Source organism: Lissotriton vulgaris, chromosome 7 (assembly GCF_964263255.1).
Source record: "Lissotriton vulgaris chromosome 7, aLisVul1.2, whole genome shotgun sequence".
NCBI classification, from domain to species: Eukaryota; Metazoa; Chordata; class Amphibia; order Caudata; family Salamandridae; genus Lissotriton; species Lissotriton vulgaris.
In genome coordinates this window covers 1,758,160,493-1,758,176,408 of record NC_141695.1, presented here as the reverse complement: position 1 = coordinate 1,758,176,408, position 15,916 = coordinate 1,758,160,493, and the positions used below count along the sequence as shown (strand labels likewise).

The 15,916-nt window shown below is 46.1% G+C and overlaps 1 protein-coding gene across 2 annotated transcripts in view; it reads right to left on the bottom strand.

The window, feature by feature from the left end:
- The window catches only part of LOC147706598 (cell adhesion molecule CEACAM6-like), a 452,704-nt gene that overhangs the window by 83,415 nt on the left and 353,373 nt on the right, over nucleotides 1-15,916 (bottom strand). For both annotated transcript variants that reach the window (XM_086929104.1, XM_086929103.1), the window contains one exon: nucleotides 122-397. In XM_086929104.1, coding sequence (XP_086785230.1) covers nucleotides 122-397 — 276 coding nt within the window. The remainder of the gene's footprint in view (nucleotides 1-121; nucleotides 398-15,916) is intronic.

Below are 15,916 nucleotides of genomic sequence, written 5' to 3'. Positions count from 1 at the left end.
TACCTGACGCAGGTATAATGTAGCCCAGGGGTTTAAAAAGTGACACAAATGCGCTGTAAAGGCCTCATAAATAAGGCCCAAAGTGACAAATAACATGAGGTGGGGTTGTGAGATTACTTACAGGCGACAGTCAGAGTCTGAGGGTCACTGGTGCTGCTGCTGACAGGGTTCATGGCCACGCACTGGTAGATCCCTGAATCCCCCCGGGACACGTTGGCGATGGTCAGGGTTCTGTTATCTGGAGAGGGAAGGATGCTTCCAGGTAGATCCGGGATGTTATTAAAGGACCAGAGGATTGTGACAGCCACGCTCAAGGTGTCACAGGTTATTTCCGCAGGACCCCTGTTCTCCACCAATTGTGAGGGCACAGAAGTCACTGTGGGCTTAGTCATCACCTCTGCAACCAAAATAAAGAGACAGGATTAGTTGTATGCGGTTTACTGCGCTTCTCCTCAAAGATGAATCAGGAAATGGATGGTACAGAGCAAGAGGGTGACAAACCTCTCTCTGCCTGGTGGTTTCCCACAATCTCACATGGGTTCTGTATATTAATGGTTTCAGAATCTCTAGAATAGGGTGACCACCTCTCCGTAGTTTACATAGACCACTCATAGCCCAATTAACCATGGCTGTAATGACACTTGTGATAGACGCTGCTTGTCTGAGGTCTATTTGCACCCCTAGATTCCAGGAAATATTTCCCAGTTCTACCAACATTCACCTCTTGTTGCATGTTGTCTTTTTCTGTCGCATGTCCCTAATTATCTTTACTCTCCATAATTTGCTTTCTTGCATCTTATTGTGCACGTCTCACTCTGTTCTTGTTGTGCATGTCTCACTCTCTTCTTATAGTGCACATCTCACTCTCTTGTTATTGTGAACGTCTCACTCTCTTCTTATACTGCACGCCGCACTCTCTTATTGTGTACGTCTAACTCTCTTCTTATTGTGCACGTCTCACTCTCTTCTTGCTGTGTACCTCTCACTCTCTTCTTATAGTGCACCCAGCGCTCTCTTATTGTGCACGTCTCACTCTCTTCTTATAGTGCATATCTCACTCTCTTCTAATTGTGCACATCTCACTCTCTTCTGATAGTGCAAGTCTCACTATCTACTTATTGTACACGTCTCACTCCCTTCTTATAGTGCATGCCATGCTCTCCTATTGTGCATGTCTCACTCTCTTCTAATTGTGCACAGCTCACTCTCTTCTGATAGCGCAAGTCTCACTCTCTTCTTATTGTGCTCGTCTCACTCTCTTCTTATAGTTCACGCCGTGCTCTCTTATTGTGCATGTCTCACTCTTTTTCATATAGTGCATGGCTCTCAGTTCAGTTCAATAGACTTTATTCGGTTAAAAACAAATAACCATAAAAGTAACATACATATAACAAATTACAATGATTACAATAATTTCAATAATTACATCTCATGATTATTGGTGCAGTAAGGTAGATTAGTCGATGGTCTAGGCTAATTCAGTTAGCATTTGTTTCCTAAATTTAAAAACACTTTTTAAATAATTTAAAACCACAGTAACAGTTAAGACCGTGTCCATTTTCTGTACTTCTAAAAAAGCTGGGCGACATCTGGTTAAATTCATATTTTTTAAGAAAGGGACAATAATTTTTCTACGTATGGCACTATAAAATCTGCAGAAGAAAAGGATATGAATATCAGATTGTTGTGACATACCATCACACAAACAGGTGGGCAAAACGTGGTTCCATGAGTTCATGCATGGGAAAGACACTAATCTAAAAAATATACAAAATCTAAAACGAGTTAAAAGAAAACGATCATAGTTAGTCATGGGCAGGGATAAATATGGCTGTACAGAGTTAATCTCGCAGAGAGTAGGAAGGTGAGAGTGTACTGAGGGTTTCAAAATTTCCACTCTCCTCCTCTTATCCCCAAGATAGTCCAGGCAGATGGTTTTTAGTGTATTCCTAGAGATGGTATCCATTGAGGTTGGGTCCGAATAATATGAATATAATCCAATCTCGGTTAGAAAGTGCTTTACATAACCCAGCCATTCCATTCTGTCCACATGGTCCAAACTAAGGGTGTCACGTAGCAGGGCCCGGTTCATAACGCATTCATTAGTAGTCCATACCCTATGCCACAATAGGATAGGTTGAATATTGATAATGTCCGTTATGTAAGGTTGGCCAAGTTCAGCGTGACAGTTGAATGTGGCAACACACTGTGGAACTGCTAGGACTCCCCTCAAAAATGTATTCTCTAGCAGCTGGATTTGGTCTACATTTGCATATCCCCACAAACCTGAGCCATACATAGCCACATACAAGCATGTAGCCTTATATATGGTTAACATTTCTTTTATCGGCTTCCTGCCCAATTTTCTAACAAAATTCTGTAAGGCCATGATCGTTTTCATGAATAAAAGAGTTCTAGCCTTAATTGCACTTGCCCAGGAACCTGACTCGTGGAATAGAATGCCCAAATAAGAAAAGGTTGGGGTGTTATCCAATGGCACATTGTTTAAAAACATACGCTTCATCAGTTTGCCTGGTTTTGGGCCACAATTCATTGTAAAAGTCTTACTACAGTTTACTAGTAGGTCCAGGTTCAACATAAATTTCTCAAAACTAACTACTAGTTTTTGCAAGGCACGAGGAGTGCGTGCCATGAGTACTGCGTCATCCGCATACATGAGCGCAGGGATTTCCCTCCTCCCCACCCTGGGCATATCCCTACACTCCTGCAGCAGGTGACGCTCGAGCCCATTAATATAAAGAAGAAATAAAAAAGGTGCCAATACGCAGCCTTGCCGCACTCCACGACCTACACTAAATTGTCTGGAGCATTCTCCCCCCCCTGCCGTAGCGAACAGAAGCTGTAGCTCCACTATAGAGTTCCCTCAAGAAGCAGATGATGTTATTATCCACTCCCAAACCTTTCATTATACCCCACAATTTAGAGTGTGATACACAATCGAACGCTGATGAGAGATCGACAAAGGTAAAATATAAGCGTTCAGATTTTATCCTTATGTATTTATGCTGCAAGAGCATTAGGTTTAAACCTTGCTCAATTGTGCCAATCCCTTTTTGAAAACCAAATTGCAAATCACTGATAATATCATTTTCCTCTGCCCAGCTTTGGAGTCTTGCCAACACGATACGCCCCCAAATTTTTACTGATGAGTCAAGAAGGGAGATTGGTTTGTAACAGGCACAACTATTCCTATCCCCCTTCTTGTAAATCGGGACAATGACTGAGGTGAACCAGGATTCTTTCAGGCCCATTGAGAGTGCTGCATTAAAAAGTTGTACCAACATAGGCCCCCAGATTTCAGTATTAGCTTTAAATAGGTCTGCCGGAATCCCATCAGGTCCGGCAGCCTTGCCGCCTTGGGTAGATCTCAAGGCTAGAAGTACTTCATCAAGTGTTACAACCAAGTTGTAACTCTGTTGTACATCCAAACTAAAGTTAGGACCCCCACCATGGATGTCTTCCTGTGCCTTATAAAGATTTGAAAAATGATCTACCCATTTATCCTCGTCTATTGCAATCTCGATTCGCGCCGTATGAGTTTCATATGGGAAAGGGGTGTTAATTACTTTCCAGAATGCAGCGGAATCTTTAGATTGCGAGGCCTCACAAAGGGAATCTATTGCCTCCTTATTCAGCGTGGTTTTCCTTACTTTCAGGGCCTGATTATATGTGGATCTGCACTCTCTTATTTCGTCTTTATCCCTGGGGCATCTGTGTACTGCCTGTTTTAGGTTTTTCAGTGCCCTAGTGCATGCGTTATTAAACCAACTCTTGGGTCCCTTACCTCTGCGTTTTGCCTCCACCCTTAGGCTATTTTTTATGTTTATAGCTATTATTCCAAAATGCGCAATAATTTGATCATTAGTGGAGTTATCACACAGACAGATCCTAAAACTATTTGAGCACACCTCCCAGAGTTCCCTAAAAAAGGTTATGGGGATTACTTTGCTCCATTTAAGTGTGTACCCATTTTGTCTCCCAAGGACAACATCAACCGCTGTCTCAACTAGAGGCGCGGCCGTCGATGGGTCTGGAAACAAATCTACTACCTTAAGGCATTGTGGAAGGTGGTCACTTATGGGTAATTGGATGTTCATAACCCCCAACAGTCTATTATTAAAATTACTGGAGGCGATGATGAAATCAATGGTTGTTGCTGAGCCTCTACCAATAAAGGTCGGTACAAAGGGTGTGGGTTCTAGGGCATATTCATTTGCAAACCCTAAATCAAACATGAATAATAATTCATTAAGCAGATCCCCCATCAGAGTATGATCAAAATGTGTCAAATGTATATCTCTCTCTGTCATTAGGCCACACAGCCCCTGATTCCCTCTAGTACATAATGAACAATTAAACCCCCCCCCCCCATAAAATTATCAACTCCCTTTCATTTTTGTCTACCTCTAACTGAATTTCCTCCTTAAGCTGCTTCATTACAACCAGAATTTCATCTCTCGGGACATTATTATAGAAATTAATAATTAACACCAGGGTTCCTTTAAAATTCCTTAGTGTTATAAGCTGAAAATAACAGGAATATAAATGGCAATGAGCTTGTTTAATTTTAAGTTGATTTGAAACAAGCGTGGTCAGTCCACCCTTGGCTCTACCAAAATGACCTCCAACAGCTGGTGTAAAAAAGGTTCTGTAACCATTTACGTGGATTGATTCCTGAGTCCATGTTTCTTGCAAGGCCACTATATCCTGGCCATTTATTACTGACTCCCACGCTGGATTAGTAATTTTTTGCCTGAACCCTGCTATATTCCAAAACAGCAGTGCACATGTATCATTTTTCATCTGGGTCGGGCCATCTCCTGTCTGTTCCCCACTCCTATTATTAACAACTATGACAGAATGCATCTGCTCCAGAGTGTCACTGTCGCATGGTAACAATCTGTCAGAGGTAGGGACCTTTTGTAGGGTGGGCAAATCTTGGGGTAGCTCGCTCAAAGTCTCGCCGCAGTCTCTTATTGTGTACGTCTAACTCTCTTCGTATTGTGCACGTCTCACTCTCTTCTTGCTGTGTACCTCTCACTCTCTTCTTATAGTGCACCCAGCGCTCTCTTATTGTGCACGTCTCACTCTCTTCTTATAGTGCATATCTCACTCTCTTCTAATTGTGCACATCTCACTCTCTTCTGATAGTGCAAGTCTCACTATCTACTTATTGTGCACGTCTCACTCCCTTCTTATAGTGCATGCCATGCTCTCCTATTGTGCATGTCTCACTCTCTTCTAATTGTGCACAGCTCACTCTCTTCTTATTGTGCTCGTCTCACTCTCTTCTTATAGTTCACGCCGTGCTCTCTTATTGTGCATGTCTCACTCTTTTTCATATAGTGCATGGCTCTCTCTTCTAATTGTCCACATCTCTCTCTTCTTACAGTGCACATCTCACTTTCTTCAAATTGTGCACATCTCACTCTCTTCTTATAGTGCATGTTGCAATCTCTTTTTATAGTGCACATCTCACTCTCTTCTTATTGTGAACGTCTCACTCTCTTCTTATACTGCACGCCGCACTCTCTTATTGTGTATGTCTAACTCTTCTTATTGTGCACGTCTCACTCTCTTCTTACTGTGTTCCTCGCTCTCTCTTCTTATAGTGCATCCAGCGCTCTCTTATTGTGCACTTCTAACTCTCTTCTTATAGTGCATGTCTCACTCTCTTCTTAGTGCAAGCTATGCTCTCTTATTGTGCATGTCTCACTCTCTTCTTATAGTGCATATCTCACTCTCTTCTAATTGTGCACATCTTATGCTCTCCTGATAGTGCAAGTCTCACCATCTACTTATTGTGCATGTCTAACTCTCTTCTTATAGTTCATGCCGTGCTCTCTTATTGTGCACTTCTACCTCTCTTCTTAGAGTGCATGTCTCACTCTCTTCTTATTGTGCTCATCTCACTCTCTTCTTATAGTACACGCCGTGCTCTCTTATTGTGCCCCTCTAACTCTCGCCCTATAGTGCACGTCTCACTCTCTTTTTATTGTGCACGTCTTACTCTCTTCTTATAGTGCACGCATTGCTCTTTTTGCGCTTGTCTCACTATCTACTTATTGTGCACATCTCACTCTCTCCTTATTGTGTATGTCTCACTCTCTTCTTATAGTGCATGTCTCACTCTCTTCTTATTGTGCTTTTCTCACTCTCTTCTTTTTGTGCACGTCTCACTCTTCTCATAGTGCATGCTGCACACTCTTATCGTGTACGTCTAACTCTCTTCTTTTTGTGCATGTCTCACTCTCTTCTTATAGTGCATGTCTCACTCTCATCTAATTATGCACGTCTCACTCTCTTATAGTGTATGCAGCACTCTCTTATTGTGCACTTCTAACTCTCTTCTTATAGTGCATGTCTCATTCTCTTCTTATTGTACATGTCTCGCTCTCTTCTTATAGTGCACGTCTCACTCTCTTCATATTGTGCACGTCTCACCCTCTTCTTATTGTGCACTTCTCACTCTCTCCTTATAGTGAATGTCTCACTCTCTTCTAATTGTGCACATCTCACTCTCTTCTTATCGTGCACGGGGCGCTCTCTTATTGTGCACTTCTAAATCTCTTATAGAACACGTTTCACTCTCTTCTTATTTTGTATGCCTCACTGTTTTTATAGTGCACGTCTCACTCTTTTCTTATTGTGCTCGTCTCACTCTCTTCTTATAGTTCACGCCATGCTCTCTTATTGTGAATGTCTCACTCTCTTCTTATAGTGCACGTCTCACTCTCTTCTAACTGTGCACATCTCACTCTCTTCTGATAGTGCAAGTCTCACTATCTACTTATTGTGCATATCTCACTCTCTTCTTATAGTTCACGCCGTGCTTTCCTTTTGTGCACTTCTAACTCTCTTCTTATAGTTCACGCCATGCTCTCTTGTTGTGCATGTCTCACTCTCTTCTTATAGTGCATGGCTCTCTCTTCTAATTGTGCACATCTCACTCTCTTCTGATAGTGCCAATCTCACTATCTACTTATTGTGCATATCTTACTCTCTTCTTATAGTTCACGCCAGGCTCACTTATTGTGCAATCCTAACTCTCTTCTTATAGTGCACGTCTCACTCTCTTCTTATAGTTCACACAATGCTCTCTTATTGTTAATGTATCACTATCTTCTTATAGAGCATGTCTTAAACTCTTTTTATAGTGCATGTCTCACTCTCGTCTTGTTTTGCACGTCTCACTCTCTGATTATGGTGCATGTCGTACTCTCTTATTGTGTATGTCTCACTCTCTTCTTATAGTGCACGTTTCACTCTCCTATTGTGCACGCTGCACTCTCTTCTTATTGTCCCTCACTCTAGCCATTTTACGCCTGTCGATGATCTTTCTGTTTTTTCCTTAAGGATTAAAAATATTGAAACACTTCCTGGCACAATTCAAAGAAAAAGAGCACTTGTATAATGTTAAGTGTACCCCTGTATTCTGTAAAAAGAGACAAAGCATATGACTAACACAATTAAAAAAAAGGTATTGCAGGAAGGAAAGAACCTAGAGGGCTGGGTCCAGGAGTACACAAATCAATGCATTAATCTGCTCCAATGTGTGACTAAAGGAAGGTTGGGAAATGTCATGTGCCTCTGAGAGAAATCAGTGAGACACTAAGCCACCTCTACTAACAGCCCCCAGAATAGTGATTTAAGTGTTGTGATGTTGGCAGAGGATGAGACAACTGATGGTACAGACGTCAACAGGTTACAGGCAGTGAGTGGTGTTCGCACCTCATAGAATCTGCCAGTGAGATCCCCAGATCAAGAGAGATGGTGGCTCGGGCTAACATTTATCAATTACATTTTTCAATTCAATGAAGTCTTTATTTCGATTATTCATCATAACAGACAAGTTCATCCAATTTTAAAACCAGTACTCCTTCACTTAAAATACATCATATAAATAGGAAGTGTTATACAAAATTCTTACTCCAAATGTCCTCATATGTTATTAAATGAGTATATATATATATATATATAATAAAACAGCATCTTAAAATATGATTTGAATAGTTAAAAAACTTTGTGCAGACATAATTTCAATAACAGGTACTTAAAAAAGGAACAGATTATCTGCCTTACAGTAACAGAACAATACAGATCATAGCTCAGACTCCTATAAAGTAAGGATCAACTGAACTTTATGTAGTGCTAAACCCCCCCTTTTCATTGCGAATGGCCCATGCCCAACTCAAAAACTAAGTCACGCCAATCACGGTGAGGGCGGTGGTGTCTGTTTTTAAGATTCTGCTCGCAACCATCGCCGACCTTGTATTCATAGACATGCACACTGGTTTAAGCCATTTTGATCTAGGAAGGTGGTAATCAGGACAAGAGAACAGAAAGTGATCTATGTTGTCAATATGATACTGACAGAATATACACTTGTCACACCTGGCAAGGTTCCATTTACTTGTGAAGCATCTTAATGGCAGCGTGCCTATTCTGAACTGGTGGTAGAGCTTCCGATCATGTGGCTTACTAATGAGATCCCAATAAGCTTCCAAAGCTGCCTCATCCTTAAAGTCGAAGAAATCCCTCAACAATGAATGCCTTATCTGGGAAGAGTATCTCTTGGTTTTGACCATTTCCCAATATGCTGCTCTATAGATTGTTTTAGAAGGGAATTCCATGTCCTCCTGATGGTCCCATAGATTACTCATCCCCATTGCAGCCAGGAGGGACCTGATGGTATTCAGCCATGGGATCTTATGTGATCGGTTCAAGCTCCTCACTTCCAGTAATGCCTTGGCCTACAGGGAGAGTTCTGGTATCGTCCAGAGACGCCTCCAGAATTCCAAAGGTCTACAGCACGCTGCATCTTCAATGGTTTGGCAACCCAGGTCAAGAAAAAGCGGTAAAAGGGGCGAAGATTGCGGGAGGCCAACTATCACTCTTACAAACTTGTTTTGGGCTATAGTAAGTGGGGATAAATTGCCAAATCCCCATAGTTCATTACCATACAATATTGCTGGGCTAATTTTGGTGGTATACATTTTTAATATAGGGGCAATGGGCTTGGTTTGGGAAAGCCGGTGTTCCTTAATGAGTGTGCCAGCTAGCTGCACATGTTTTAGTGCCAGCAACTCGATTTGGGGCTTCGAGCCTAATTTGCTGCTAAATGTAACACCCAAGTAGTAAAACACGTCGGTCTGCTCCAACAGAGCCCCACCCATATAGACACTGGCATTAATGGTTTTAGTTTTATGGAGCACCATAAACTTGGTTTTCCCTACATTGACCACTAGCTCATGTTCACGGCAAAACACCTCAAAACGAGATAGAGCCGCCTGCAGCCCCTGTCTCGTCTTGGATATTAGCAGGGTGTCGTCCGCGAACATGAGCAATGGTACTTTCATACCAGCTAACATTGGTGCATCATTAGGGTGGTTTGAAAAGTACTGGACTACCTCGTTTATAAATAGTGAAAGCAAGGTAGGAGCCAGTACACACCCTTGTCGGACCCCCTTGGACACATTAAGGCCCCCATTAGGATGGCAGGCGGACTTTGCCCACCCCCCCATCCTCATGCAAAACGGGACCGCCCGCCACAGAAGCGGCGGTCCCGCCTTGGGCATTAGGATGCGCCCGCCACACTGGCGCCGCCCGCCGCAATGGTTAAAATGCACGTTATGCATTTCAAAGCACAACATGACAGGCACCGCACGGTGCCTGCCATGTTACACTTTAAAATTCGGGGGGGTACCATAGGTACCCCCCATGTGCACCCCCTGGACTCCCAGGGGGCCCACAATGGGCCCCCGCAGGGAGTCTCTGCATGCCTTTCTATGGCAGCATTTCGGCCACAGAAAAACATGTCAGGAAGCCCATCATAATATGGCTGGCGGTGTCTCATAGACACCGCCACCATATTAAAAAATTTTGTCCGGGGCGGAAAAGCGGTGGACTGTGTTTACGTCAGCCGCTGTCCCCCTCACCATAGTAATATGGCTAGGGGGAAATTGGTGGCGGGTGGGCATTAATGTCGGGCGGATCACCACCGCCACCACGACAGTGACGATCCACCCGACATCATAATGGGCCCCTAAATCTCTCAGTGGTCTCTCCCGGTTTGCCCCAGCGAACCTGAGCATAAGTCGATTCGTGAAATTTAACCAAAATTGCCACCAAACCTGGCGGCATCCCCATTTTCAGTAATGCCATCCACAGTTTCACCCAGTGAACAAGATGCCTGGAGTGGAGTTAAGATGTCGGTATCGGCCAACCAACCCTGTATTCTCCCAAGCACTAGTCTTGCTACGATCTTCTGAACTGCGTCTATGAGACTAATGGGTCTATAATTGCTGGTTCAGAACGTTCCCCCTTCTTGCAAATCGGCAATATTTCAGCGCCAGACCATGTTTCAGGAAGCACCATTAGCTATAGCATTTGCTAGAAACTTTAAATATGGAACCCATAGATCTTTATCTATTGTGAATAATTCTGCGTGAATACAATCTGGCCCCGGGGCCCTACCACTCTGGGCTTTTTTTTAACACAGACTTGACCTCAATGCTAGTAAAGTTCAATGGTTCGTTAATTAAAGTGAGCTGGGGGAGCTCCTCACTGCTATCTATAGATCTGAACTGAGCCTCAAAGTATGTCACCCACTTTTCTGGGTCAACGTGGTTAATCGTTATCTGCGACTGCATACTATTTCCCTATTTTACCAGGTCCCAGAATTGGGTCATGTTCCTTCCATTACATGCCAATAACAGGTTCTGCCATCTTTCTTCGTCCAACTCTCTCTTTGCCTGTTTCTGTGCTGCTTTATATTTTGCTTGTGCCTCTTTAATGTTACCCTGTTCTCTTGATCTAATAGCCTTCACCAGCGCTTTGTAAGCCTTCCTACATGCATTATTGTACCAAGTGCTTGGCTTCAAAGGTCTAACCTTCCTACAGGAGCACCTTTTGATGAAGAACTTTTTCAAGTTCTTAAACAGTTCTTCATGAACACCCGGTAGAATATCTTTTAGCACCTCCTGAGATTTACAGTCGGAGAGTATGGACAGTGACCCCGAAACCATATCCCTCATCTGAGCTAGTTCACCCTCGTTATTGGCAATCCTTGCCCACCGAACTCTTCTCAGGTCGTTGGTAACAGTGACTGCATCAATAACAGAATCACCTTCCCTCTGAGTTAGCACATAATATATTTCATATCTGAAATCAAACAAAGTAATTTAGGATTCTTCAGCCAATTTCAAGTGAGTCAAATGCTGGTCATCTGTATCCATAATTCAACCAGACATTGTGGTGACCCCCATAAGATTCCCTGCACATTTGGGGAGAACGCGTGAGGGCTACTGTTTCTGTGTGTCCTGGGAATTTCACATATTTCCATATTGTTCGTAAGCATAGAGTCATCTGAGCGTACACTAAGGGGCCGATCAGGATAGCGGTTTTTCCGCATCCTCGGGGCCGGTGGAAGCCACCGCCGGCCCCGAGGATGCGGAAAAACCGCAGCGGACTGACCAAGGACCCACCGCCACATTAGGATGGCTGGTGGGTCCTGGTTTCCGTCCGCAGCTTTTCCGCCGCGGTTGGCTTACAACCGCGGCGGAAAAGCTCTAATATGGTGACGGTGTCTCTCAGACACCGTCCACCATATTAGGATGGGCAGTGAATTATGCTTTTCCGCGGCGCGTTTCCCGCCGTGGAAAAGCATACGAAACTTCACTGCGGGGGCCCGTTGCGGGCCCCCTAGGTGAAGGGGGGGTGGGGGGTGCACATGGGGGGTACCTATGGTACCCCCCTGCATTTGCATGCAGAAAGCGGCAGGCACCGCACGGTGCCTGCCTCTTTCTGCATGCAAAAGCAATGCGTGCATTTTTAACATTGCCGCGGGTGCAGCTTGAAGCTGCACCCGCCGCAATGTTAAAAATAGAGGATGTGACCGCCAGGGTGGCGGTCACATCCTAATTGCACAGGAGGGAACTCCGCATGCCATGCGGAGGTTCCCTCCTGCTCTGGGGTCGCGGACGGACGCAAGTCCGTCCGCGATCCTGATCGGCCCCTATGTCTCTACGAAGATCCGTCGGGTCACTAATCTCCTGAAAGTCCCTCAAGACATTGGACATCAGAGTCAAGTTCACACATCGGGATGTAGAGAAGGGTGAGTACAAAGCTCTCAATGCTAGCAGACACCAGTATGCCTTTTTGGGTCCCTGAGAGGCTACCTTGGAGTATTTTGGTCCATCGCAGCCACTTGACGCTTCAAGGAGGGCTACAGGCCAGCAGAGTTCACAAGCATTTAGAGTCAATAATTTTTATTGGAGCAGCATAACGTCACAGAACACAGCTCAGCTGCCTACATCCACCAGCCGGCAGAGCAAGATCAAGTGATATTCAAAATTAATTGAACACAGCCTTTGGGTCTACACCCCGGGGGGCGACCCGGAGATGGCGTATGCAATGTCAGGTGGAACGGCCAGCACTCGTAGCGTTTCACTGCATTTTAAGAAGAAAAACAGGAATAGTAAAACAAAATAGGAACCCCTCCCACCCCCCCACACCCTCCCACCACGCCCCTTCCCACCACCCCCCTCCGCATCAGTCTCGTCTACTCCCCTAGCACGCACTAAATCACACTAAATCACACCCGCCCCCCAGCACATCCCAGAGCCCTCAAATCTATTGGACTACCCCTTGGGGCACCACCGGGATAAGTCGCAGGATCTGCAGATATTTCGGACACGTTACCTCACGCAGATCGCGAGATAGGAGGTGAATGAATGGTTACCACAGCTCTGCATAATCCTCCCCCCTGCCATCCATGCACAAAGAAAGCCTTCCCATCGCCAATAAATGCCACAGCCGCCTAATCCAGTCCCTCGGATCAGGAAGCTCAACAGCTCGCCATTGCGTAAGGATGACTAAGCGCGCTGCTAACAATGCCAGAGCAATCTGCTTACCCCTCATAGAGCGTAGGGGAAACGCTGTTGCATGCGGGAGCCCTAGCAGCACGTGCTCCTGAGCCCTAGGAAATGTAATGTGAAATGCGTCATCTATATCATCGAGGACCACCTTCCAGTAGCACTCTAGTTTCGGGGAGTGCCAGAGTAGGTGAGTCAAGGTGCCCGGCGCACCACAGCCCCTGCAACACAGACCCGAGCATTTCGGGACAAAGGCCTTAATACGGGCTGGTGTATGGTACCAGTATGCCACCGCCTTGTAGGCCGATTCAGCACCTGCAACATTGGCAGTGGTGTGATGTGCACGATAAAACACCTTCTCCCACTCCTTACGTGACAGAGGTCGTCCCAGCTCCGTCTCCCAGCGAGCCTGCATTTTAGTACGTGGAGCTTTAGGGCATGCAGTGATCATAGCATATAAGACAGAGATAAGTTTGCAATCATCTTTTTTGCAAACCACCCAACGTTCCAGGGCCGTCAATGGGCGTAACTTATCAGCAATGTTAGGAGACTGAGTAACCCAATGTGCTACTTGGGAGTAAGGAAAGGCATCGGAATCGGAGAGGGAAAAGTAGTCTCGACAGAGCGCGGAGAACGAGATTAAGCCATTAAGGTCAAAGAGTTGGCCCACTCTCTTGCATCCTTCCTCCCTCCAGCACTGAAAGATCTGGGAGGAGCAGCCAGGCGGGAAATCAGGGTTATCGACAATGGGCATCATGAGCGAGGGGAAGGTGGTCCAGCTTTTATGCAGCGCCAATTGGTCCCATGCCTTCATAGTCGGTGACGTCACCGGGGACAAGTATAAGCCCCATGCTCTATGTTTCCGAGGGAGCCACAACTCGCGCCAAACATTGCACCCCGCCACCGTCTGATCCATAAACAGTCAGTGCTTACTGGAGTATTGCCTATTCCATTCGAGGATAAATCGCAGACAGGTTGCCTGGTAATATGCTTGCAATGCGGGAAAGCCCAGCCCACCGTTAGCTCTAGGGGCCATTAGCACCGACAAGGCAATCCTTGGACGTTTGTGATTCCATAAGAATTTGGTAAGTAGTGCCTGCAACTTCTGTATGGTACCCAGCGGGGGGATCAAAGGCAACATCTGGAAAAGGTATAAAACCCGCGGCAGGACCGTCATCTTGATTGCAGCCAGCCTGCCAAACCAGGCGAGTTGGAGACGGGACCAGTCAGCCAGAGATTTAGTTGTTTGTTCCACTAAAAGCTTGTAGTTAAGGGAGACTGTCCGTGCTATAGTGGGGGCTAGGCGAATTCCCAGATACGGGATATCGGAGTGGACCCACTGGATGGCAAAGTCTTTTTGTAGATCTTGCACATCAGTGGCAGGGACACATTAAGTATCTGTGATTTAGAAAAGTTGACTTTGAAACCTGCAACCTCAACAAAGTCGTGCAACTCCATTGACAGGTGCCGCAAGGAGGTGTGGGGGCACGTGAGCAAGAGAATCACGTCATCGGCACAGAGACTTATTTTGTGTGTATCTGCGCCAAACCGAATTCCCTCAATACCTCCATTGGACCGCACTCTCTGGGCAATGGGCTCCATATAGAGCGCGAAAAGCAGCGCGACATGGGGCACCCCTGTCTCGTCCCGCGAGTGATGGAAATATGGGTAGACCTGCAGCCGTTTACTCGGACCGCCGCTTTCGGTGCCGCATACAGGCAGCGCACCCATCGTAAGAAGTTCTCTCCCAGTCCGAAAGCCTTCAAAACCGCAAACAAATACACCCAGTCGACGCGGTCGAAGGCCCTCTCCACATCAATTGATAAGAAGAGGGCCTGCGTGCAAGCGCGATGGACAGAGTCCATGAGGTGTAGAAGTCTCTTAGTGTTTCCCCCCCCTTGCTGCTTCGGTATAAACCCAACCTGATCCGGTTCTATGAGGCCGTCCATATGTGGGCTAAGGCGAGCAGCCAGAATGCTAGCAAAAAGCTTGGCATCAATGTTGAGGAGTGAGATCGGGCGGTACGATCCACACTCCATGGCATCTTTCCCAGCCTTGGAGAGAACTGTGATCGAGGCCTCCGACAAGGAGGGGGTCACCTCTCCTGTCTCCAGGAATAAATTAAAAAGGCGAGTTAAAAAGGACGCTAATTCCACACAGAACTTCTTATAAAAAATGGCCGAGAAACCATCCGGTCCTGGGGATTTGGCTAGTTTCAATCGCGCAATCGCGGAGATGACTTCCTCGATCCGTATTTCAGTGTCCAGCGCTGCTGTCGAGGCCTGTAGGGGCGTGATGCCACATGAGGCAAGGGACGCCTCCACACGCTCCGAATCCGAAGGTTCCTGGCGGTACAAGGTGTGGTAAAACCGCCGTAAGGAGTCTGCAATAAGGGAATCGGTAGTCTGCTCCACCGCCCCTGCATCCCTAATGGCCTGGACGGCGTTTTGCTGTGTCCGGGCTCTCAACCTATGTGCGAGCATCCGGCCCCCTTTGTCCCCGCTGAGGTAAAACTTGTGGCGCAAGCGCAGGAGGGCATATTCTGCTCTGTCCTGGTCAAGATGCTTAAGCATGCGTCTTTTTGTTTCCAACGCCCTTCAGATGCGTGGAAGCCCGGTCCTCTTATGGATCGCCTCCAGATCCCCCACCTCCCTCTCCAGCTCTACCCGCTTCTCCCTGCAAATCCAGGCAAATGACGCCCATACCGTGATGAGGTCCCCCCGAGCCACCAATTTGAAGGCCTCCCAGACGGACCCCCAACGACATACCATCCCGATCATTCTCCACGAAATATTGAGTAAGCGTGGCCTTTATGCGGGAGACCACTGATTCCAAGTTAAGGTGGGAGTCCCGAAGACGCCACCCGGACAACGGTGGGCATTGCTCGGTACAGGCAGTCTGTACAGAGATAAGGGCGTGGTCAGGCAAAGAGCGCGGGGAAATCTCTGCAGCAGACAAATGGGGCATTAACGATGTCGCAGCGAGAAAGTGGTCCAAGCGCGCATAGGTTTTATGTGATG